This window comes from Talpa europaea (genome assembly GCF_964194135.1).
Source record: "Talpa europaea genome assembly, chromosome: 3".
In the NCBI taxonomy this organism is placed as follows: Eukaryota; Metazoa; Chordata; class Mammalia; order Eulipotyphla; family Talpidae; genus Talpa; species Talpa europaea.
In genome coordinates, this window is record NC_140069.1 from 108,686,551 (window position 1) to 108,712,458 (window position 25,908).

The 25,908-nt window shown below is 33.6% G+C and overlaps 1 protein-coding gene across 4 annotated transcripts in view; it reads right to left on the reverse strand.

Moving 5' to 3' along the window:
- DMTF1 (cyclin D binding myb like transcription factor 1) overlaps nucleotides 1-25,685 on the reverse strand; it is a gene marked incomplete at its 3' end in the record, with an annotated part of 29,954 nt that extends 4,269 nt beyond the window's left edge. Inside the window, exons 1-12 of one of the 4 annotated variants that reach the window (XM_084230261.1) lie at nucleotides 25,517-25,685; nucleotides 23,679-23,801; nucleotides 18,737-18,831; nucleotides 15,116-15,230; nucleotides 14,136-14,212; nucleotides 9,957-10,114; nucleotides 8,827-8,859; nucleotides 7,810-7,919; nucleotides 5,634-5,862; nucleotides 4,327-4,478; nucleotides 2,511-2,720; nucleotides 96-181 (exon numbers count right to left, since the gene is read on the reverse strand). In XM_084230261.1, the coding sequence (XP_084086387.1) occupies nucleotides 96-181; nucleotides 2,511-2,720; nucleotides 4,327-4,478; nucleotides 5,634-5,862; nucleotides 7,810-7,919; nucleotides 8,827-8,859; nucleotides 9,957-10,114; nucleotides 14,136-14,212; nucleotides 15,116-15,230; nucleotides 18,737-18,831; nucleotides 23,679-23,801; nucleotides 25,517-25,625 (1,497 nt within the window). In that variant the 5' untranslated portion in view covers nucleotides 25,626-25,685. The remainder of the gene's footprint in view (nucleotides 1-95; nucleotides 182-2,510; nucleotides 2,721-4,326; nucleotides 4,479-5,633; nucleotides 5,863-7,809; nucleotides 7,920-8,826; nucleotides 8,860-9,956; nucleotides 10,115-14,135; nucleotides 14,213-15,115; nucleotides 15,231-18,736; nucleotides 18,832-23,678; nucleotides 23,802-25,516) is intronic. The other 3 variants (XM_084230262.1, XM_084230263.1, XM_084230264.1) reach the window with 3 other exon arrangements.
- Nucleotides 25,686-25,908: the final 223 nt, after the last annotated feature.

The window sequence follows — 25,908 nt, forward strand, 5'->3', positions numbered from 1 at the left end:
CATGTTCTTATATGGCAACATTTCTAAAACTGACACTAACTGTTCCTTCTTTCTTATTAAAATGGCCAATATCTAATTTGTGAAGTATTACTCACTGGAAGAATCTCAAATGTCTGTAGTGTTCCACTGTTTAGTGTTATTGTTTCCGAGTCAACAGTAGGAGCAGGGGAGTCTGTTGAAGCTGTGGTGAGAATAAAGACAACAAATAAATTGACTTTGTAAATTTAAATTTCCCTTAGTATCCTTATAATTATGAAGGCCATCACATACTGAATAATTTTCCTGGTAACCTGAAGTCATTCAAATTTCTTAAATAAGAAATCTAACAGATTTGTTGGCGATGACAAACTATGGCCCACAGTCAAATCCAGAGCACTACGGTTCTTGTAACTAACGTATTATCAGAACACAGGCATACCTATTCATTGATGTATTTTCTATGGTGGTTTCTGTACTACAAGGGCAGAGTTGAGTAGCTGTGGCAGAGACAGTATTTGCTAATCCCTAGTATAGATCATAGAATGTTTCTGATGACAGTAAGAGGAATACACTAAGGCTAACCTACAAAAAGATAGGAACTTGGTAAAAACAATTTTTTCTGAACATTGTGGTAAGCAATATTGTATGTTTTGGTAGTCCCAAAACCCAAGTCTTTAGTTTCTAACACTAACACTTGCTAGCTTTGTAAACCTGGGTAAATTACATAATGTATATATTAAGAGATTTTATCTGTCCTACTTCAGTTAGGTCAAAAACATGAAATAAATGTAAGACAGTATTAATCAGAAAACCACTTTGGGAGCATGAACAGCACTTGAAAAATCTGATAGTATAATCTCTTTATAGGTGTATCTACTAAGGCTCAGATTTGATCAGTGTCAGCTCATGTTTATATAGCTCTAACACTAGAAGAAATGTGATTGCTTTCAGTCATATCTGTAGGTAGAAAGGTGATTTGGGATTGATTTTGAACATGTAGCATTTATTGTTTATTTTATTCTGGTTTGAAAAAATTGTTATACCCTTTCCAAAAAACCTTCACTTGATTCATGTTCTTTCTCTTACTATCTAATGTATTCTTAGGATTATACCTGATAGAACTTGAAGTGATTCCACATAAATAACCTAAATCAAGGGTAAACAAACTATGGCTACTCACATATGCAACTCAGAGAACTGTGGCCCGTAAAGTCTAACATATTCACATTTACTATTCTGGCCCTAAAGTTTGCTGATTCCTAAACCCTAACGTGAAGGAAGAAACAACCATGAGATTTTAGCTAGAATACCAAAAGTAACAGGTACATTGTAAAACCCTTAACTATAATCACTTTTTTAGCTAGAAAAAATAAATTCTACATACTTTAAAAAAAGCCACACTGTAAATGAATATTAAGGTATATACCATTTATATGTTTGCTGAGTTCCCAGTAAGTATTAATAACCTAAGAGCCAGGGAAAATTTTAACTATCTGCATGCACAATTTATAGTCAATAGTAGCTCTCATATTTATGGTGGCCTAGTAATTTCATTTGCTTTGCAATCTACAGACTATAAAACAAAACAAGTAGAGCCAAAGAAATTCTCCATGTTTTACTACACTGGTAGAAAGCTAGAACAAATAATCACATTTAAATTAGAAAATTAAATTAGGCATGACTAGTTTAAATGTCTCTAAGGATAACTCTTGACACTCTTGCATATTAAAGATATATACTATTAATAACACCAATATGTGGCCCAGGGATTCTGAAACAGGATTATAAGGTACATCTGAAAATCTACTAGGTATTTCTATTTGTCACAATGATTGGAAAGTACTACTAACATTTCTGGGTGGGGTCCAAGGGCACCAAGTGCCCTACAATGTGTGGAACAGCTCTGCAAAGAACTCTCACTTTAATGTCAATAGCCCCTCAGTTGAGAAGAACACAATGATTGGTACACTTTTGCCAATGACCTTGCCAATGAAAGACAAACAGGATTATATAGGGGAGGAAAAGTAAGGTAAAAAAGTGAATAATTACGGTTCTAAGAATTTCATTCTTATTCATTCTTTTTGCCTTCATAATGGAAAGGCAGAGAGACAGATCAACCTGAATAAGATCTTATCTGGCTTAGACTGTGATCTGGACATGCTGCACACTGGAATTTCCCTTCCCTAAAACACCAGATTTGTCTACTGGTGAATTATGACATGCAACCTTATGAACTTGTGAAACTATTTTATATAGTTTCCAATTAATCCAATTCTTTATAACATATGGAAAGATGATTTAAAATGGTTTTTAATGGCTGGGCAGTTGGTTATCACATGATAACTTGCCATTATGGAGTAACATATTCATCTTTTGTGGAAATATTGACGATATAAACTTAAAAGGCCTTAGATGTCCTTTACTTCATCAACTTGGATAAATTTCTATCAATGTTCCAGAAGACTGACAGGTATCAGTCATTAACCAAATCATATCAGTCAAACAGCAAGAAGTCTTAATCAAATACTTACAAACGTGGGTGATCTGGACTGGAATCTGCAAGGCTGTCATGGGGCTTGGAGAGATGGCTGCATTATCTTCCAAGTGGGCAACTCTGATCTGGACATGCTGCACACTGGAATTGGAATTACTGTTTGGAACTCCAGATCCTGATTTATTCTCCAAAAGCGTAGGGTTGTTTTTTTGATTCTCATGTAACTGTTTAAGACCTTTTATTAAGACTGAAGGGAGATGGGTAGACAAAAAGAACATTGATTCTCCGACAGACCACCATCTAAGCAGCAGGGGAGGTGGGGGGTAAGGAGGGAAAGTATTTGGAATAAATAATTGTGTACTGGATGCCAGAGCTTACCAAAATAACAATAAATATATCTTAAAACTATTACTTGTCTGAAAATTTTTGGAAATGTTATCTATTATAACAGACTTTAAAAATGCATATCTTAATATAGTCTTGCCATCTAAGACACATTAAAAAAAACTGAATATCATGCAAATAAGACATTTTCTGTGTCCTTGTATTTCTTAATGAAATTCTTGTTATTTTAAAAGAATATTATTAATGCTAAGTAGCTTGTTTTCATTTTTAAATGAATAGTGTACTTTTTTATCCCCAAGAATTTAAGGGTACTTGACTGTTGGCTGTGAATCTAACTCAACTCCAGAGGTAGCAGCTGATCTTTTCCACACAGTAATACGAAAGCATCCTGAGTTCCTGAATGGGGACGCCAACTCTGAAGGTATCTTCCTCCACTCGTCAAGATAAACTACATTATCCACTCAGGTGAGGTTGCAATCTGGCTAGGTTCATGATACATTACTATTCATTCACGCTTCTGATTTTAGTATCAAATATATAAATTTACAGTTGGGTATTTAATATAAAAATCAAATTTTCATCAAGTCTATGTTCATAGCACTTATTTTTCATTTGGAAAACTGGAGCACAACACTAATGGGGTTGAATTTGAAGGAATGAATTTAATTACCTGATTTGAACAGGCTATACACCTTAATTTCAGGCCATATAACTTAGTTTGTGCCTAAGTGCTAGGCAATGAAGAAGTATGTGTCTCACTTTTAAGCAAACCCAATTTAAGACTTTCAGATTTATATAAAATTAAGAAATTTATAGAGCCTCTGCTCTATAAAACAAATCAAAGAAATTCTCTAAAAAGCAGTTAAGATATTTAAAATTAATGAACTCATAAAAGTTGATTTAAGTATGTTTTTGAAAATACCTCTTTGTACACAGTGAAAATACAGTTACCTCCTATTCACAATTTTGCTTTCTGTGGTTTCAGTTACCCTTCACCTACTAAAATATTTTGAGAGAGCCCTCATTCACACAACTTTCATTATAGAAAATATTTTTTTCATTATATCATTGTAAATCTTTGTGCCTAATTTATAAATTAAATTTTATCATAGCTAGGTATATAAGCAAAAAAGTATAGATAGGGTTTGTTATTATCCATGATTCTAGGCATCCACCGGGGATTCCTGGAAGGTATTGGGAGGGCTAACGGGCAAGGGATAATAAAAACATATTATCTAAATATAACTCTCTATATGTAAAATGTATTTTCTCCCAATAATTATGTCAGAGAACAAGACTATAGAAATGTGTATATTTTCATCGTAGGTGCTCTGAGACTCATAAATCACACTCACTTTTCTCAAGAGTTACCCAAAGACATAAAACAGAGGTTAAAGTAAAAACCTACTTTGACTAGTATCTCAAGCTGAGGCAACATATTTTGAACTTCTAATTTTAGGAGTAAATTTGGTACGAGAAAGGGACGGATTTAGGAAGTAATACATTACCAGGGAATGAAACATCCTTATGGTTTGCAATTTGCCTTTTGATGGTCCACCATTTACTTCGAAGCCACTGTGGTGAACGGACACTGCTCCATCCCTCTGCTAACAGATCCCAGTTTATGTCATTTTCATCAGCTACATCAAGCTCTGCTATCCTACAGGTTACAAAATAAGCATGTTAGATGTTAATTTCGTTCTCTGTAAAAACCCTCCTCTGACTACACATGACAAAACTGGCAATAAAGCAGATGGCAGGTTATGTCATTGAGATGCTCTTAAGTTGCATGGGAAAGGGTTCCAGGAGCGAAGACGTGCTTCCAGAGGTAAGAGCTATGAAGTATCACCAGCAACATCATCATGTTAAGGTTATAACCAATGGGCTGACCCATAAATGATCAGAATCATATGAAGTACTATAAAGGAAAAGGAATAATCTAAAGTTAGAACAGTAGCTGTATTTGTTTTCCAGTATGTAGTAAGTTATTTCCTGGATTGGAGCTATTCTATTTATAAACAAAAACATTTAGAAATGAGCTGTTTTTAAAGATGAATTTGAAAAAAAAAATCTACTAAAAACAAAAATCTACACCAAAAAGTTTTAGACAAAAAAATAGCCAGGAATTACCAAAAACCCTGCCCAACACAAGAATACAACTAAATTTGGGGCTTTATGATTTGTTTGTTTTCTTGCTTTAACTGTGGTAGTGATTTTGATTTTCAGTAGGGAGTAGCCACAGTGAGAGCTTCCACTAGAGTCTTAAATATTTTCACTCATTAGATCAATTAATTAAAAAAGATAAGCTTAGTGTTATTATCTTAAAGCTATTTTGGGATATGAAATGTATAAAATGGAAATGTCTGATTTGGTCCAGTTTGAAGGGATGGGGTAACTATAGATTGGACCTTGTTGCCTTTTTTAGCATAGTAGCCAAAGATTGAAGGGCATGGAGACTGAATAGCCCTCTTACCCTTAACATGCTCCCACTAGGCTAGGCCTAAGGCACATTGGTGGGACAGTGGAAAAGCTGCACTGCCGCTGCCTGTGCCATACCTGTTCTGTGGATATAGGGAGGACTTCAGTCTCCACGCCTTCAATCTGGTACCTTGCAGGAGCACTAAATCCACTACAAAGGAACAAACACAAAAGAAAAAGAGCTCAATATGAAATACTTAGGATATTAAATAATGGCTCCCTATGGGAAGGATGCTTTTTAGGTATTAGGCATCTAGGAAAACCCAAAGAGGAAAATCAGTTAAGACATCTACAGCCACTAAGGAGATTCTATTATTAAAAGATTTAGGACACAAACCTGAGGACGAGATTGATTTCATCTTCCTTGGTCCACTCAGTACCTCCACTCTGTTTCCAGTTCAGGTAGTTTAGCCATTTAGAACGACATTGCTTTTCTGAGCGGGTACCCACTCGTTCGGCCACAGCTGCCCATGACACACCCTGGGTGACTATGTCACCTGGTTCAGTGCTTGTCAATTCATGAACCACCTCTGCAAGTCTCTTTTCTTCTTCCTCCGTCCATTTCCCTGAAAGAAGGAAATCATCCAAACAACTACTGCTACCTTTTCCCTTTTTTTGGCAAATCAGATCTAGCACCATCTTTCTAAGGACTGATGGGGAAGTATACACATACCTACCAAGATAGCTGCATTTTACTAGCACAGCTGATTCTTAGTACAAAAAAATAGTCTTAGTAGAAAGTGTCAACTGACTCTTTAAGGAAAGAAAAACTACACAAAACATAATTAAAAAGGAGTATGTACTCTCAAGTTAGTTTAAGCCTTAATGGGAAGAACTTCATCAATGGCATGACGGACATAGAAATTCATACTTTCTTTAAGTCTCATTTAAGACTCCCTGCGCTATAGAAGTGGAGTAAGCAAGTTCACTGGAGACCACTGCTTACAAGATTAAATGATGATGGCCAAGGAAATACCCATGACTTTTCACCAGTGAAAATGAAAACTAGGTTTATACCATCCACTTTCCCCAGCTCCAGGCTACTTTGATGGAATATCAGTAAAGTGTGAGACTGCTATTTAAGCATACTTTTATTCCAGGTTTTTCTGAACCTGTAAAGCCACTAAGGACATCAAATGTTTTACTTAGTCCATTTCCTAAGGAGCTTGAGCAGATAATAACTTTTAGAAAACTTCTACAAGGTGATGTGCTTGCTTCATCGATCATACATTCAACAAATATTTATTAAATGTCTATTATGTTATATGCCCACCATGGATTCAAGAATAAGTTCTGCTCTCCCATTTTAGCATGATATGAAAGGAAGGGAAAACTCAGTCTGTATTGTTTCATGGTGCGATAGAAGAGAATGCCTAGTCAGAAATAATGCCTAGCAGTTGGAAAGGAAGATGGTAGGTGAATCCCTCAGACTGGCAGTCAGGGAATGGCACGTTTCCCCAAATTATGCTAACAAAAGGTGTTCTGTATTCAGTTATCTTATATGAATCTCTGGGTGGGTCCCATCCTAAATCTAAGCTGCCATTCCTGCTTTATTCACTTATGCTGTCATCCTCCACAGAAGACAAAGTTGGTGGAATTTATGTTCTCACTGCCTTGCAGTTAATAATGCTGGTGGACTATTTAAGCAGGAATCATTCTTGATTCCACTCTGGCAATGTAGAGGGAGTGAGGATAGGAAACACTAGTTCCTGGAAGTTCAAGCTTAACTTGAGTACTGTTCTTATTGAAAGACTGAACATGCATTCTGGATTCTTTGGGGAACATCAGGGCTAAAGGGCAACTATGAGATCGCCTATTCTGACTTCTTCACTTTACAGAGGGAACTGAGATTCAGATAGGTTAAATGACAGTTAGTGGTAGACCATTAAATACTGTTATTGGTTACAAAGGGTAGGTTTAATGGCGTCACTAGTATATTTCTATACATTAAGAACTGAAAAGCCATTTATGCTCTAGGCTGGGTAGTGAAACACCAGCCACATTTTTTTTTTCCTACAGAAAAATGTAAGTTTGAAGTAAGGAAAATACACAAACCTTTGGAACACAGCTTCTTCCTAAATTGGGAATTCCTGGAACTAAGTGTTTTCATAAACGTGAATTGATTAAGAAACCGTTAATATAAGTTCAACAGTTAGGTGGGACTAAAGTAAAATTACTTGCAGTATATATGCCTTAAAAAATACCTGTATACAATAGTCTTAAAAATACTTTTCCAACTAGAATTTTGAATTGCTACAAAATTTCAACATGATAGATCCAAATCTTTAGAAACTGAGATGATACTGGATCCCCATGAGCAATGTCACTTTACACAAAAGCACAACAATGAAAGGTTAATGGGTCTATTAAGCTTCAGGGAAAAAAGGAAATTTAGAAAATAAAATTTAATGTGAATGACATTTCTTTTCAGAACAAAAGAATAAAGCAGTATCTGACAGAGGTAAGATGCTCAAATGGCAGCCAAAAAATGTCACCCATGGCACTCACAGTACCTGTGTTGCAAGTATCCTTCATCAGTCTGCACCGATCTTTGACGGAAGATGCACTTCTTCCTAGCGCCGCCCCTATTGTTGCCCAGTCATTGCCATGCTTTATCCGGAGCCTAAAACAAGAGTCTGCCAATCAGCATTGGGTTCAACTGTTTTCTCCCTTTTAATTTCATCATTTATTCTTCATTCTTCTTCTTCCCATTTGACTGGTTTGGAAGTTGTGGGCAGCAATACTTTGAGAGCCAAAGTTTGAAAGTGTGGCCTTTTTTTGGGGTCCACAGTTGTCTGTGGGTGAAAAAAAAACAGGCAGCAATTGCCTTTTTCCTGGGTCAGAGAAGAAATAAGTAACTTGGATATGTGTTCAAAAAAGACCAAATTTCCCCTCAGGTTATTGATACAATCTCCCAGGCAATCCCCAGATTTTTCCCGTTTGAGTAATCCTAATAAGCTCTTCTTGGATAGCTGAAAAAGTTCCACAAGTCCTTATCACCATGAACAGGATCAACTTTCAATTGTTTTTCATGATCCACACACATAATCCATTAATACCTAACTCAATGTACAAAATTATGTTTCCTGTGAAATAGCCTTTCTAAACAGAATGGTTAGCCCAGAAATCCAGCAAAATATTTGGAAAAAAATCACTCTAAACTAAGCCATATAGTATAACCCTGATTTTGATCTGGTTTGTAAGTTCTCCAAATTTAGTCCTCAGTCTACCAAGAATGGCTTCTGATCTCCTCTGTAAATCCCATTAGTGGTCTAAAGACACATTTGTTTGATGACTAGCAACAGGAAGAGACTAAATTTAAGAGTATGACTATTTGGTGCAGGTTTGTATTTTATAAACTCTTTTAATGGTCAAACATGCTCAACAGCAGGATTAAATTATACTAATCTAACAAAAATCTGACATTTTAAAGTGAAAACTAAGACTAAAAAAAAAAAAAAACAAAACAAAACCAAGACTTATCCTCCCCACCCAACTATCAGGATCAATGAAAAAAATTAAAAACTTACTCCTTGAGCTTTTCAATTTCCTCAGGTGTATATCTGAAAATTTAAAGAAATTTAAAAAAATCAATTAAAATAAAGAATGCCAAAAGCCACAATAAAAATTTTACTTAGGGAGTTGAATGTTAAGTCACTTGGAATACTGAAAATTAATTTTTAAATTTAAAGTAGTCAATTTCAAACTAGATTAATAATTATTAAAATTAATGTTTCTATTTTCCTTTTTAAAAAACAAATACTTTTAGTATAATAAAGTGAGCACAGTACAATTTCTCTAGGAAAACTCAACACTTAAATCATGTGTTTCTCCTATGCTGCCTGATTCTTCCTTTATTTCAAAATTAAGCTCAGGCACTAAAATAGCACAATTATTTCAAAATTCATGGATGACACTATAAACCAGAGCTAAAGAGAAATCTACAGTGAATTTTCACAAAGCACTTAATTTAAACTGTTTCTTTTTTTTTTAACTCATGCATGGATGTATGACACACTCTTATGCCAATGGAACAGGTCTTTTTTTAAAGTGGAGAAGAACTCAATACAGTCAATGTATTGTTCTTTAAAAAAGCAATATCTAGGAAGCCATACTACCAACACCTATAATTCCCAAAGAGAAATTAAAAATGTTAATAACACCATATAAATTTTTCCACTATTGCCTGCCAGTAAATATTATGTATAATAAAAATCCATGCATCATTTCCAGATATTTAGTTACTATCCACTCTGGTTTTATTTTAAAAAGCGACTAACCAAGGAACTGCTATACTATAAGGATGAACAGGAAAAATGTTACTGAAGAATTTTAGAGCTCTTCCCATTATCTCCCAAATCTTCAACACTATAATTTTTATGTTACTTTTTACTACAAAAGCAGACTTTGATGTATATAGTCAGTTAATTAAAACTAGCTTACAGGTTTTTTATATTCTAATTTCTAAAAGGGGCTTTATTACACTAAAGTTTCACCATATTCACACTATAGACCTGGAGAATAAAAATATTAACATAATTCAACAGTAATCCATAGCTGTCTCTAATTAAAGTCTTGATTATAACTACATTAAAAAAGACAGTTCCTAAAATATTTCCCTTAATTACATGAAAACATGCAGCATTACAAGTTTTCATACTTTCCCACATGGTTTCTGTCATCATACATGCGAAGAACTCTTCTATAAACTGCAAACAAAGGCCGGTTCAGACCCCATGCTATAGTCCTGTAGAAATCTTTTCTTTCGTCTTTTGACATCTCAAAGATGATTTCTGTAGCATCTTTTATTCCGCGAGCCTAAATGGGTTACATTTCTTTGATTTAGGGATTTCTGATAAAATGCTTTTTAAAAGTTGTTTTTCTATGTCAAAAATCATCAATGGCATTTAGAAAAATAATGCACTGCTAATTCATTAATAAGTCAAATATAAACTTTAAAATGTGGCAAAGGAAATAAAGTGATACTCAAATGCTCCCAAAATACTGTCTTAAATCCATAAAGTCCTGCCACCCCCTTTTAAAAATCATAAAAATTTAAAATCTAAATAGAACGAAAAAAAAATCAGAAAGAAAATTAATGGATACAAATCAAATAAAAAACAGGAAAAATAAAACAATGCAATAAAAATTGATTCTCTGAAAAATCTCCATCAAGATTTATAAAATACAAAAAGATAAACGGGAAAACGAACAATAGAAATGAAAAATGGGGTATTAATAAGTATGATATGCTATAGACATTAGTCAAACATTATGAAAATTTTATGGCAATAATTTGAAAACTTACAAAAACAATAAACTTGAATAAATTTAAGAATAAATTCCTAGAAAAAGGCAACTTACCAAAACTGACTCAGGAAAAGAGAAAAAGTCTATTAAGTACAGACCATTAACAAAATTTTATCAATTAGTAATTTTCCCACAATGAAAAATACGCCCAGACGATTTTACAGCTAAATCCTACCAATGAATCAGTCAAAGAAACATAATTCCGATTTTAAACTATTCAAGAATAAAAAAAAAAAATGAGGGGGGCTCTCTACCTTTTATTTTATTAGGCTAGCCTAATCTGAATAGCTAAACCAGACAAGTTTCAGAGAAGAATTCTCAGATCAAGATCATTTATTAACATAGATTCCCAAATTCTTAAAATATTTTATCACACTGAATCTAGCAATGTATAAAAAGGTTAATAATCAAAAATTATTATTAATCATATGTAGATTTATGAAGAAAAATGTAGTCTCAATAGATGTTAAAAGAACATTCATAAAATTCAATATCCATATTTAATAAACTTTCAAAAAACATTAAAGAACTAAAATAGGGCACGCACTATACAACATTCAACAGGAAGATGGAATATTGTAAGGATGCGCATTCCCTTCAAAATAATGCAAAACTTCAGTGCAATGCCAAGAAAAAATCCCACAAGTCTTTCATTCTTACAAATCAATTCTAAATTTATAATTGAAGAGCAAAGAGATAATTAAGAACAGTCAAGACATTTATGAAGAGACTTGCCCTATAAGAAACCAGGATTTCTCAAGTCAGTGCTAGTAGTGTAGGTATCAACAAACAGAACCTGGGAATACATTTGAAAGCTTGAAGAATACAAGTCTCTAGAGGCTTGATTTGGGACAATATGGAGATGGAAAAAATATCATTCCATAATAATGATGGAACAATTGTCATTCATGCAAAAGACCCAGAGCAATGAAACCCTATTATCACGCCTGCAGGGAAAAAAATCAGTATGAAAGGCAAAACTATCAAGACAATATATAAGATCTTTAAGCCCTTGAGGTAAAAGAGGATTTCTTAAATAAGAATGCAAATCATAAAAGTAAAAAGATGATTTTGATACTGAAATTAAGAATACTTTGTAATCAAATGATACTTCATGAGAAGGAAAAGATACGGCATTTAATTGAGACAAGTGATCTGTGACACAAATAACCAAAAAGCTATTGGTATGCTACATATATTAAGGATGTGCAAAAAAAGAAACAATCCCGTAGAAAAATTGGTGAAAGAAACAGGCATTTCAAAGAAGAAACACAAATGGTCAATTAGCATAAAAATATGTGGTCAGAGAAACACAAATTAAAACAATGTCACTCACACCATTCAAATTTATACAAATTAAAAAATCAAGTAACTAGAAAGGACCCAAAAGACCAATAACTGTGGAATGGATAATTTATAATAAATATACTTGCACAATGAAGTACAGTTTTAAATCAAGAGGATGGATCTCAAACCACAAAAGGAGCCAGTTATAGGGCACTCTACAAAAAGTTCAAAACAGGTAAAATAAAATTACAGTGGTATATACATTGTATACTCTCCTGAGTGTATAAGACTTAATGTAAAAGTCTCAGTAAAATGTTTGAGTTTTATAATCTTTTCTAAAATTCTATGCAATTTCAATTCTATAAATGATTAAACCTAATTATTTACCAAGCACCTATATACAAAGCACTGTTGCAGGATGACCATACAGTGAGATAAATGATTCTCGCCCCCCTTTTTTTGGTTTGTCAGTGACTTTTATTTATCCTTTTACCCAAATTATGGAATATATGATGTCTACTAATTGGTTTAAAAATGGTTTTACTATGTTATTAAAAATATCCCATAATAAAAACAATGGTCAAAAATCAAATTCAAACAAATGATCTTTTCCTAAGATCAGTATATCTTCTTGGACATTTGTTTTTTCCTACTATCCCATTAGCATTCTTCCAGTCATCCAAAACAAACATTACTCATTTTCCTTCTGCCCTAATATCCAGTCATCAACCTTCCTTAGATAAAGGCTTAATTATTTGCTCTTTCCCAGCCAATTCTATTTCCACCATGTAGTTCCAAGTTCTTACTACCCACACCTGGTCAAGTGATGGTCATCTTAATTGTTTCAAAGTTTAGTCATGATCCTGTCCTCTAATCATACAGTTGGAAGGGTCCTTGGAGATTATCTACTCTAATCCCTAGACAAGAAACAGGCTTACTTCCTAAAGTTTGGTATTCTTACGACTTGCTACTGATTTATCTAAATCCACAGCCTTTCTCCAGTCTTAACTAAAGCGTATGTGACCAGTGGACAACTTCACTACATTTTTGATGGTCACTGTATTTGTTTCTTCTCAAACAATTAGTTTGGTGAAGAGAATATTCATGAAGAAAGGATTAAAGTTTTTAACTACAGTATACAAAGTTTTGTTTAGGAAGAGTGCAACTTAAAATTAAGCTTAAGAAAGATTAAGAAATATTATAAATAACCTAAGTACCAAGCAATATGAGAATGGTTAAATAAATACTGTACACCTCCATTCTTAAATAATGCTAATGATCTATATTTCAAATATGTACTACTTGACTCCATTACAGGGACCAACAGCAAGTCCTTGGAAAGATGTCGTTGAGAAGAGCTCAGAACTATCTCACTGATGTCTCATTTAATTAAGGTACCTTTTTTTTTTTCATTTTTATAGGACAAAGTTCTAATTCTTTGGGCTAGACTCCAAAGACTAGTTTGCAGAAGCTAATTATCTTGGTTCAAGTTAAAGGGATTAATTAAATGTTCTCTGGATTTGATCTCTGGTTCCTTAGTACTTAACATTTTACTCATGCTGCTCCCTCCAGTCTTATTCTAGTGTGAGTTCTACCCCGTTAAACTCAGCTCACATCCTTGTTCTTGAAAAATGTTTCCATAATTGTACAATTGTGAGAATATACTCTTCTCTCATTTCATTCAGAATTCACAACATGTATTTCTCACATGCTACAAAGCCTTATAGCATTCTTTAGCTATCTTCAGCATTCCCAAATGAAATGCCAGGCCTTTTAAAATGCAAACACTACATGTTAAATAATTTTATCTCCAGCACCTCAAAAATATGTGTTCAACAGACATTCTAATCAAGAGAACAATTAAGCTAACAGGAAATCAGCCCAAATATGAAAATAAACCAAATTTTTTAAAACAAGGGAATGACTTAATTATAATTTAATTCAAAGAGGATACATATCTTAGGCTTTAGAAAATATAAGCTTAAACGCTAATTACTGGCTGCTTAAAAAGACAAAGCATTATGATTCTGAGAGACTATTAAAATTGTGTTTGAATTTCAGGTGTTGACTAAAGCAATAAAGCTATTTTAAACTGAAAATTCAATTATTAAATTACAATATATTGACCAATCATCCATTACAAAAGTTAACAAAAAACTCTTTATATATAATATGCTGCCTTGGGAGTTTTGGAATTGGCAGTAAACAAATTAGAAAAACAAAAATATATGCTGCAAGATACCTTTAGATAGCGTTCAATATTGTTCATCAAAATATCAATTTCTTCCTTGGACCACATTCCCTGCTTCCATTTATGTCCTTTAAAAGAAAAAAAGTGAGGTCACGAAAATGTTATTCCTTGAGAGGAATAAAATACCAAAGATTTATTTTGTTATATAGTAATTTATCTGTAAGAATAAAATATAGCTAATGCAATTTCTCATTCATCTGAAAACTGAAAGATCTCCAGAGAAAGCTGCTTTTTATAACCTCTAGTTTTATATATTTGATCATACTAAATAAAGACAGTAAGTAAAAGTTTGAAAAAAAATTACTTCCCCTCAGTTATTTATTTCTCTTACACTTTCGGCAGTACAGAACAACTAAGGACTTAAAAATATAGAAAAGCCAAATCATACTCAAACTTTCTGAAAAGTTTTTCTAACGAAAAATAAATTTTATGGGCTAAAGAATAAGTACAAAAGATTTTAAGATGAGGTAAACAAAATGCAGTGGATAATAAGTGAGTAATACATTCCAAATGAGTATTTACAGTGGTGGAAAACAGTCTATTTAGCTTACTTTTGTTTCCTTTCTGTAATTCACAGTGGCATATACTTGTGGCAACTTCCTAGCAATCCTTAGGAGCAAAGCAACACTAAACACTATGCTACTTTAAATCTCTATGATCTTTAAAAAGGCTTCACTTGACTTCACACTTCCATATACAAGTGTTTTGTCTTCTAAACATCACCCTGTACGTGTGTTCAAAATTAACAAGATAAAATCTACTTCATATCAAAAAATAATCGATTACTGAAAAACAAATGTTGGTGTCATGGTCTCATTCAGAGCTAAATTTAAGTCAATTAGAAAAGCTCAATTTTTGTAACTACTCAATCACAATTATTTGAAGGTCTAATCCAGAATAATCCTGTTGACTATAAGCTTTTTTACCTCCATTATTTTCCACTGGACACTAAAATTCACTGTATGTCGTACCTTTGTTAGTCAGAGAATCTTTATCTTCTTTAGTTGTAAACCATGCTTGGCTAACTGCTGAAACTTCCTCATTACCCAAGGGAGATATTTCATCTAGTTGCTCATTCTGTAGAATCTTAAAATGGCAAAAGTGAAAGGAAAAAAAAAAGGCAACATGATTTAATAACCAACTCAATTCACCTTTGTTTATAATTCATTCATAGAGTAAAAATATATTTAAAATTTATAGAAAGACAGTCTTTATAATTGTGGCAATGTGAAAACAAAATTATATACATTAAATAAAATACGACCTTCATTTACGCAAGTAGCTCTGTACTGATGAGCTGAATTTTACAGACTATTCCATTAAGCATTTAAATCAATATAGGCTATCCAAAACTTTATGTCTTTATATTTGTAAAATGAGCTCATATATACAATAAATGGAAATGCTAGGATTGAGTTATGATTGTTAATGTCTTCATAGGTAATCCGCTGCCTATATCTGTAATATAATCTCTTGCTAAATTTAAAGAATTAACAGACCATCAGAAGGCATTAATGCAAAATCTTGATTTATTGTTTACTGACAATTTTGTTTTAGCCAACCACTAGAGCTGATTTGCCCTCATTAATATGGCTTCTTCTTAGCTATATAGTACTATTTCTTTTATTACTGCAGTTAAAGCAGTTTTTGTTGAGAAATGCATATTTCAAAAAATATCTTTACTGAGATAAAAGTCACATACCATAAAATTAATCTTTCAAGTATACAAAACCAGTGGTTTTCAGTATATATATGCTAATGTCACAGGTATATTTTAAATTACAGACATACTTAATCTAACAAATTATGCAGGAACAAAGATACCTTTCAGAGAGTTGACCTTGGGCTAAAGAGAGCTATAGTATAAGACAGGAAGATTTGGTAACAGTAACACCTTAGTCAGGTATGAACCTATCACAGGCAAATTGGTAAGGGGAGTCACATGCTTAGTGACCACTCAACCCAGTTTACTCTCTGAAATGAATCAACTGTGAAGCATTATCACTGGATAGAGGTAAATCCTGACTGTCCTAATAGTCCTGGACTATTTCTTGTTTAAGCAGAAAATGAATTTCTAATTCCAAGAGGGAATGAAACCAATTTCACTGAGAAAAAGAGAAGCTGTCAGTGAGCAACCAAAGCCTAATGAGAAAAGTCACACCTCTATTGTCATTTACTTTATTTTTATATCTGGTGATAATGAATATACTCTATTTATGAAAATACCTTTTTAAATTTTTTAAATCCATGGGCAAAAAGCTAGAAATCACTGGAATAAATATGGAAAGTTTTAAAACCCATACTTATGTGTCATACATTTAAAATATTCTGTATAAAGCTGAGAATTGAGACAGGCCTGACAGATGATGTCTAGGGTCTTTTGTATTCTGAAGATCACAAATGCATTGAATTTCATTAGAAGTTATTCAATAAGGATGATGAAGCTAGCTATCAAAAGACTTTAATACACACAATACCCTCTTTTAAGTTCTGTAATATAGAAAGTAAAGAATTAACAAGCTATCATCGTTTTGTTTATGCTGAATCCTAAATTAATGAGTTGGTCTTCTCTTAATCAGTTGGTCAAAAGAATAAAATCAGCATTTCCCAAAGTGAGTTTATATATACAGCAATGTCCACTTTATGTGCCTTAGGAACAAACCCATTATGCTGATTAATTGCTATCTTTAGGTAAATAATGTCTTATAGCTCAAATTTTTGTGATGAATAACAATTATTACTTAAGTTGTATAATGTTAAACAACTAGACAGTCATCAAATGAAGCAAATAATTATTAAGGTTAGCAGAAATATTCAACACCGCCAATAACAAATGAGTAAATGAGAATAGCAGGACAATTAAAGACCTTAAAGTGTCTATCTATACCTAGTATATAGATATTTATACCTTTCATGGTATTTTATTGATCTTTCTCTATGCAGAAATCTTAAAATTACTCAGGCTTTATTTGATATAATGCTGCTTTTAAAATAAGTCTGAAAATTGTTCGTCTATAACATATAAGGGCTTAGAAATCTTAAAAAAAACAACCTGAAAATGGCCCCCAATGAGTCCTTCTTGCAACCACAAAGTTCTATATATATGTGAGAGAGAGAGATCCCCATCACTGGAATAAGACATCATATATTAACTATTGAACTGCAAAATTTCTGTAACTGGTTTCGTGAAAAAGGGTATAGCCAAAGTTCAAAACTATTTCTGAATTTTATGACATGTTGACCTTCATTCACAACCTTTCTTAATGTAATTAAACAAACTTAGGAATTATAAAAGTTTTCCACTTATTAAAACGGTAATAACAAACCAAGAAACTAATATTAAATTGTAACTCATTAATTTAGGATATAGCCCAAACAAAATGATCCTATAATTTGTCTTATAACATTGCTACTGCTCAATCTTAGATAACCAGGTTGTAAATCAAATCAAACATATGTATACAGTTATTTTTACTATATCAAAAACAGAACTGAAGTGACTACACAGACTTTGAATCTGTTAAGTCCCATTTGAAAGATGTGTTCTAATTATTCAGAGGGCTTGGAAAAACTTCTTGTTCAAATCACCCTCTGAAATTCAAGGGCAGATTATGAAGATCTCCAGCCTAGCTCAGAGTTATTTGAAGCACATCAGAGACTCAGTGCTCTGGAAATCCTCAAATCTGAAATAACTCTGAAGCTCCCTGTTGCAAAAGAGTCACTGTGCACCCATGGCAAGATGTCCTCATTCTTGATGTTATGCATCAACTTGAAACTATTATGCTTCTTAACTGAATAAGGGTCATTGTGATGCTTCACATAAAAAAAAAATAAAACTAATGGTACAATGTCTCTACTGCCTACTTCAAAAATATTTTATTAAATAAAAGATAAAGGAAAAAGGATGAAAGGCACAATCAATCAGAGATAAAGTTTTAAAATAAAATAGATTTAAGTTGCAGCCTTAAAGAAAGAGCAAAGAATTTGGCTTACTTTTGACAGGAGTAACTTAGCTAGTTATATGAGACAATTAAAGAATACACATTAAGGAAAAAACTGTAAGACAATAATTATCCAAAATCTTAACACATGGCAAAGTGTATCTAGCACTATAAGTACCAAAAGGAGAGGTACTAATGTAGCTATGACTGTTATTATTAAAAATATATTTAAAATGACTAGCTTCCATTCACAATAGAACAAACAATGCACAGGACCTTTCTAAATCAGTCACTACAGGCAATTGGTGGGTAAAACTTAAATTAAAAAGGTTTATATCCTAACAAGCATCTTATGCAACTGTAGGATAAAATGTAAAGTTATTCAGTAACTCAGGTGAAATCACTTCATGTAAATAAAGAATGCCCATGCATCATCTGTTTCAACAGATGTGAACCACTCCACAGGGAATGAATTTTAAAACTGTCTTTGCTTACAATTTGAAACTTGTATATGAAATTAAAATGAAGTAGTAATAGTAAGTCTTACCTCAATTTTGTGGTTACTTTGTCAAACAAAATATATTCTCATCATTTTTTCAGCTTAACTATGCATAAAGGATAATTCTCTCACTCCAAGTAGACTTACTATACCTGGATCTGTGTCACTGTTCCCTCAGTAATCTCATCATCTGCCACCTCTGTGGTTGCAGTCATGGTCACCTCAAAGCTCTGATCATTTTCTGAAACTTCAAGAAAAAAAGAACAGTCCAACTCCAGAATAATAATGGTAGGTTCTAATTCTTTTTTAAAAAATTCATGAAAACACAAGTGACAATCTAATTTCTTAATATTCTTTTCCAATATACCTGCTTATTTATATGCTTAACAGATATTTATTGTACAGCTAATACATACTATATTATTGCTCTGGGTGATGAGACAGCAGAGAGCAAAAGTAACAAAAACCCTGACTTCATGGCAATTGCAGTGGTGGAGGAGACACATAATGAAAACATCATGTTGGAAGGTGATAAGGAAAAAAAATAAAGCAGGAAAGAGAATGTGTTGAGAGAATGGGGGTGGGGGTGGTGTTTTGAAATTTTAGATAGGAGGCCAGCAAAAGTAACCAAGACTTGGAACAAAGTAAGAAGGGGAGTTGAACATGCAAGTATCTTGAGAAAAAAGCACTTCAGGCAGAAGAAAAGTCAAAGGACAAAGGCTCTGAGATAGGAGCATGCTTGGACTATTCACAGAAATACCCAGCAGTATGATGTGCCCAGAGCAGATTGAAGAAGGTCAGAAAGATATCATGTGGCAACTCAAGCCACTGTAAAAACTTTGGCTTTTTAATTTTCTTGTGGGAAACTACTGGCAGATATAGAGGAGTGATATAATCTGACTTTTATTTTAACAGGATCACTCTAGTTGCTATGGGGAAAACAACCAAAAGGGCCAGTGTGAAATCAGTTAAGAAGCTAACAGATGAGAGAGAGCTCAGTTTTAAACATAATAGTTTGAGAAACATAATAAACCTCTAAAGTTACTGGAAATGTGGACTGGAATAAATCTGGGAATCACCTCTAGAAATAGGATTTAACACCACAAATTACAGAAAGTAAAAACAGAAAACGGAATTCATCTGAGTCCTAGGGTACTCCCCACAGTTAGAGGTTGGGAGCTAGCATGAGAGGCTGAAGAGAAATGGATGGAAAATGAAGAAGAAAACTAGAGGAATATGTTTCTCAGGAAGACAAGCAACAAAATGTGTCAGGGAGGAGGAGATGATAAGCAATATCAAAAACTGGTTAGATCAAAGTACAATAAAAAACTAAATTATCATTGGTTTTAGCAACAAGAAGTTTTCTACAGATCTGGGAAGGGCAGTTTTGGTAAAATGTTTGAGATGAAAGCCTGAATGGAGTGGTTTAAGGAAGGATGGAGAAAGAAATGAAGGCAAGTATAGATAATTCTTTTAGGTATTCTGCTCTAAAGAACATGACAGAAACTGTATGGGAGCCAAAAATGGCCCAATGGAACTTCTTATCTTAAGATATGATATGCTAGTAATGCTAATAGGGATGATCCAATAGAGAACGAAAAATTATTGATTCAGAAGAATAATCAAAAAGTTGTTGCAACAATGTACTATTCCTTGAATTCCATTTCCTATTCCTTGAATAGGAAAAAGGGTATTATCTAGTAAACTGAAGGGCTGGCCTTAGCTAGGAGAAAAGATGAAATATACGGACGTAAAAATGTGTGGTAGTTGAAACTTGTAAATACTATTTTCTGGCTACTTCAGTTTCTCAGTAAAGTAGAAAGCAGGGTTATCCACTGAGAATAAGAAAGGTAGAGAAAATGTACCTAGGATATATGAAATAGTCATCTCAGAGTGGGAGAAAGAACTCAGTATGCTATGAATGGTAGACAACATTATAAGCGCACCTTAAGTAAATGATCATAGATTTTATAAAGTGAGACCAATCAGCTTGCTTGTACTGTTTTCCTCGATCCCTTCCAATTAGCTGTACTGGTACAGACATAAATAGGCAGATATATTTAATTAGTTATTTTTTTTTGAAGCTATATTTATTTTTATACAAGAACTGGGGTACGGGCCAGAGGCACGGGAGGGTGAGCGGATTCGCCAGAGAAAGAGTGGAGAGCAGAACAGGCAGATGGACTGACAGTGCTGCTGAGGGGAGCAGCAGGCGAGACAGGAGAGGTCTGCCACCCATGTGGGAATCTCCCTGGCCGGTCGGGAATTGAACCGGAGTTACAGAGGGTGCAGACAGCTCCACAATGCAGCACTCAACCTGCTGCACAACCGGGGAGGCCCCTAATTAGTTATGTTTTCACCAAAAATTAATGAAGTGAGAAGGAACAGATACAGTTTGAGAGTAAATGCAAGATATTGATTATAATGATTAAGAAACTGAAAGTGTGTAAGAATTACAGCATATAGTGGGAAAGGAACAATGAATAAATTAAGATTAATGGGCCCCAGTGGGCAAAGGATTGCAGGAGTTAAAAGTGTATTAGAGGAAGCAAACTGGAAAGACGGGAAGCAGTAGTAGGAAATCAATGCCTAAAGCAGATCACAAATGGACTCCAGTCAATAGGTAATGGCAGGATGGGAGTGATAAATGAGGCAGTGTGGAGAGTGGAAGAAGTAAGAGGCTAAGGTACTGCAAAAATCATATAAATGAACAGTCATCTAGAGTTGTAACTATGAATACAGAATATAATAATTATGGTAGTAGATGAATATTAAAAGAAGTGGTCAGGTAATGGTCCTGTCTGATTAATATGAGAATTAAGAGAATTTTTAAGCCCCATACAGATAAATGTTATCATCAGTTTTATAAAGCTTATAAAGAAAACCTGCATATTAAATTTAAAGGTATATCTTTAAAAACTAAAATTCACCTCCACAAATTCTCACAAATAATGATTTGCCCATTCATCATCAGTCCTAGATGATAGTGATAAATATAAGATTTAATGCTTTAATGTAACTGTTAAAATGTATAAACTATCCCATGTTGATTTTATCAGCATACTTTTTATAAATTCAGGAAACATGTAAAAGTTCAAGTCTGCTCTTCATAAATTCAGTTTTATTGTAAATATTAGGCTCCAGAGAACATCTTCCATGTAATGATGCTGATCTAATACTATGCAGTACTTCTGCTGTTATGTCAATACTTCCATATTATCTTATCCAGTTAAATGAATGAGGGTGTGAAGAATTCAGTCTAACATCATTAAATAGAACAAATTATCAGGTGCAGTTTTGAATTTCACTCTAACCAAATGAATTAACCACTCATTGTTTATATTACAATGATTACTCAAAAATTCTAGCTTAAATAAGTCTCAGAGATATGATATACAGGATATTACTATCCTAAATAAAAATACATTGCCTATTTTAAAATTGCCAAGAGAGATTTTCAAAATTCTCATTAAAGGAAAAAGAATTTGTAAATATGTGGTGATGGATGTTAACTATGTGTACACAGACACACACACACACACTTCACTGTACGACCAAAACTAATGTTATGTCAAGTCCATCTCCATTTTGTATTCCATCTCTGTAAATAGGTCAATAATTTTAAAACTGAATCACAATATAATACCAGTTGACTTAGGAGAGAGTTTTAAAAATCACATGAATCCTCATTAGAAGGAAATCATCTAACTAGAAGTAAATTATATAAGCCATAAATGAAATGAATAAACTATTAACATTTAACATTGTCAGTAAACTGTATAATTTCTTTCTTTTTTTTTTTTTTTTTAATAGAGGCATGTTTATTTATTTATTTGTTTGTTTTGTTTTATACATGCACTGGGTACAGTCAGAAGCGCCGGAGGGTGAGAGAATTCACCAGAGCCAGAGCGGGGAGCAGAGCAGGCAGAAGGACCGAAGTGCACTGCTGAGGGGAGCAGCGGGCGGCAGGAGAGGTCTGCGCACCATGTGGGACCCTCCTCCGGTGGCTGGGGAGCAGCCGGGGATCGAACTGGCGCCGCAGAGGCTGCGGGCAGGTTCGCAACCCAGCGCTCAACCACTGCGCCACCGGGGAGGCCCAAACTGTATAATTTCTTTTCTCTCCAATTTACTAAGCAATTAATTCTGTAAATACAGAACACATATCTACTTGTAGAGACATGATTTTCCAAGATGAAAACTAGTCTTAGTTTTTCCCACTGGAAGAGGATATGATTTTGCTGAATGCTGGGCACAGAATGAAAGTTCTTAGATATGACAAGACTCTTCTGCATAGAGTGCCATCAATTGCTTTGTGTTCCAACCCCATTGCCAGGGACTGAAACATTTATTCCAGCCTTTTGGGGGTCACTATAATTCAACAAGATATCATATTCTTGCTAAACACATCAGAAATAAAATCTGGTGTTATAGCTGGCACACTGTAGTATTTAGTCAATAGTATTCCACACCATGTAATATTCAGTCAATAGTATAGTAAAAATACTATATCTTCTTAGAAGCTGGTTTATTTTCAATAATCTTGAAATATAAACATGTTAAAAACTTTCTTAAGAGAATAAACTAATCAGGCTTCTCTCTAACCTTCATTTAGCCATATTCCATATAAAGAGGCAGGGTAGCACTATGGCTAATAGTATGAACTGCAAGACTCAAAAGGCTTGAGATGACTTTAGAACAGTTATTAGACCTCTCTGTACCTTCATATCCTCATTTTTACAGTAAGGTAATATTAATATCTATACTAAAACAAACTTTCTCATTAAGGGCACATATGCTTATTGAGGGCAGGTGGAAAAATCATACTCTTTAATACAAAGCAAGGACATACATATAATTCATTAATGAAAAGATTGAGAAGATTAGACATTATATGCAGAAAGATTTAGAGCTATGTCTGGCATATAAATATGCATTCATTAGGTATTAATTAAAAAGTTGTTGTTGTTTTTTTCCCCCACTAAATGAAGAGAAAAATAATGTGTCCAAGCCTACGTTGAAATGCAACTCGGTCTCTTTTAAGCTAAAATTTTCTTTCAAAAGGGAGCTCTCAGTTCATAATATACAGTAACTTACGTGGAAGTGCAACAACTGATATGCAAGGAGTAGAACCATCAATACTCTGATCATCCTCAGAAGAGAGACAAAGTCTTTTATGTGGAGGTTCAGTACTATCTTCTGAGTCTATTTCATCAGCTTCTAATGAAAATAAAGTAACAAAAATCTCAGAATTTCCAAACTTATTGAGAAAAGACAAAATCTTACAAAACAATCTTCCTACTGATTTAGTTCAGTGAACTAAATCCATTTTTGTAAGCAGGACTCAAAAAGACATTGCATTCTGTATGTATACCTAGTGCAGTACCTTAGTTTCTATTCTTATGACAAAGGACTATGAACAAACCGTACCATTTTTTTTAAAAATATCACACTTTTGAGCTGTTATTTACTTGGCCAAATATTTCACATGTAAAGACAAAGGCTGGTTATTTATTCGTTCACAAGTATTTGTTTAATGTCTACTCTCTGCTAAATACTGGTAACAGAACAATGAAAGGTACCCTGTCTGTCAAGGCACTTACACTGTAGGGCGGGAAATGACTGAAGTAATATCTAGTGTAATAAGAGCTGTGAAAGTGGAATGAAGGGGATGTTATACAAACAGAGAGGAGAGGTATTCGATTCAGACTGGAGGTGAAGGAAGTTTTTCTGGAGAAGATGTCTTAAACTTGAAAGGGAAACAGAAACCACGGGAAAATAATTATTACTGGCAGTAGGAGTAGTATGTTCAGCGAAAGTGAGGTATGAAAGGCTAACATTAAGTTAGGAAAATAAAAAGTCATGACTGTTGCAACAGATATAGGAAATGTGGCAGGGAATTGAGGCTGAAAGGAAAGCTGAAATGCTAAGACGCTTATGTGCCAAATAAAAAAATCCTAAATTACATTCTATAAAACATGGAAAACTTAAAAAAAATCTTCATATAATACTAATTAGCATGACCATTGTGATCCAAAGTTTGAAACGAATTACAAGGAGACTGTCAAAAGGCTACTAGAACTAACCAGGTGAGAAGTAAGACTCTGAACCAAGAATGGATTTCAGACAGAGAGGAAGGAATGGATTCAAGATATATACTATCAAGTCCTCATGATGGAATTCACGTGGGAGGTGAGAGAAGAATTTATTCCTATTCCTACTTATGATCTGAGACACAAAACAATGAAACTGACCAAGAAAAGAAAAAATAAAACTAGATTTGGGAATTTTGTGAAAGAATATAATTTGGGACATGTGAAATTTAAGGAGCCTATGACAAACAGGGAATTCAGAATAAAGACAAAAGGATGAGTCATTCTGATAGGTAGATACACTTAAAACCATAAGCTTGAATGAAATAAACCCAGGGATTATGTATTGAGTGAAAGGAGAAGACAGAACTAAGGTTAAGCAAAGATGAACGTAAAAGTAAAATATAAATAACAGGTAGAAAATTAACAACATAATCACAAGCCTCAAGGCTGTTGAATCTTATTCACTATTGAATAGTTCACCTACTCACTATGGCAGGATTTCTACATTTTCTAATGTACTACATACACCAATAGTATCAATAGTATCAAAGGGGAAGTGTATTATAGTTATCCATTATCCTCTTTGGAGGCTCAACAGATTCTACTTATAAAATAGATATGAGATTCATAAAGGTTAAAACTTATGGCAAATTAAAAAAATATACAAAGGTATATTTAAAAAATATAAAAACATGAATTAACATTAATGTATAATCCAAAACAGATAACCTCTTTTTTCTACTCTTTTAAGGTTAAACCATCTGGTTGATAGGGATCACAAGTGTCATAAAGTCAGAAATCTCAAGAGATTTATAATAATATGTCACCAAGTTCTCCTACCATTCTGAGGGCAATGAAGAATAAGGTTCCCGTCTGTGTCCTGAGTCAAAGTCACTGAGTTCACAGTTTCTACTGTTACTGTGTCAGAATCCTCTTCAACTGTGCTCATACTCAAATCTGTACAACAAATTTCAGATTAGGATTCAAAAAGTTATTTCCAAATATAAACAAAGTAGTTCTCTAAATTCTGCCTTTCCCACGCCTCCAAAAAAAACCTGCCAAAATTTGGGAATGTGTAATGCTCTTTACATGAAATTATGACAGTTCAGATTTCAAGAATGGTTTTTGTCAAGTTTATAGCTATTATTTAGAATTAGATGTAATAGTTTCCTAGAATCTGTTATCATATATCTTTTTTTAAAGAGTTGTTTTTACCACATCCAATGAAAGGA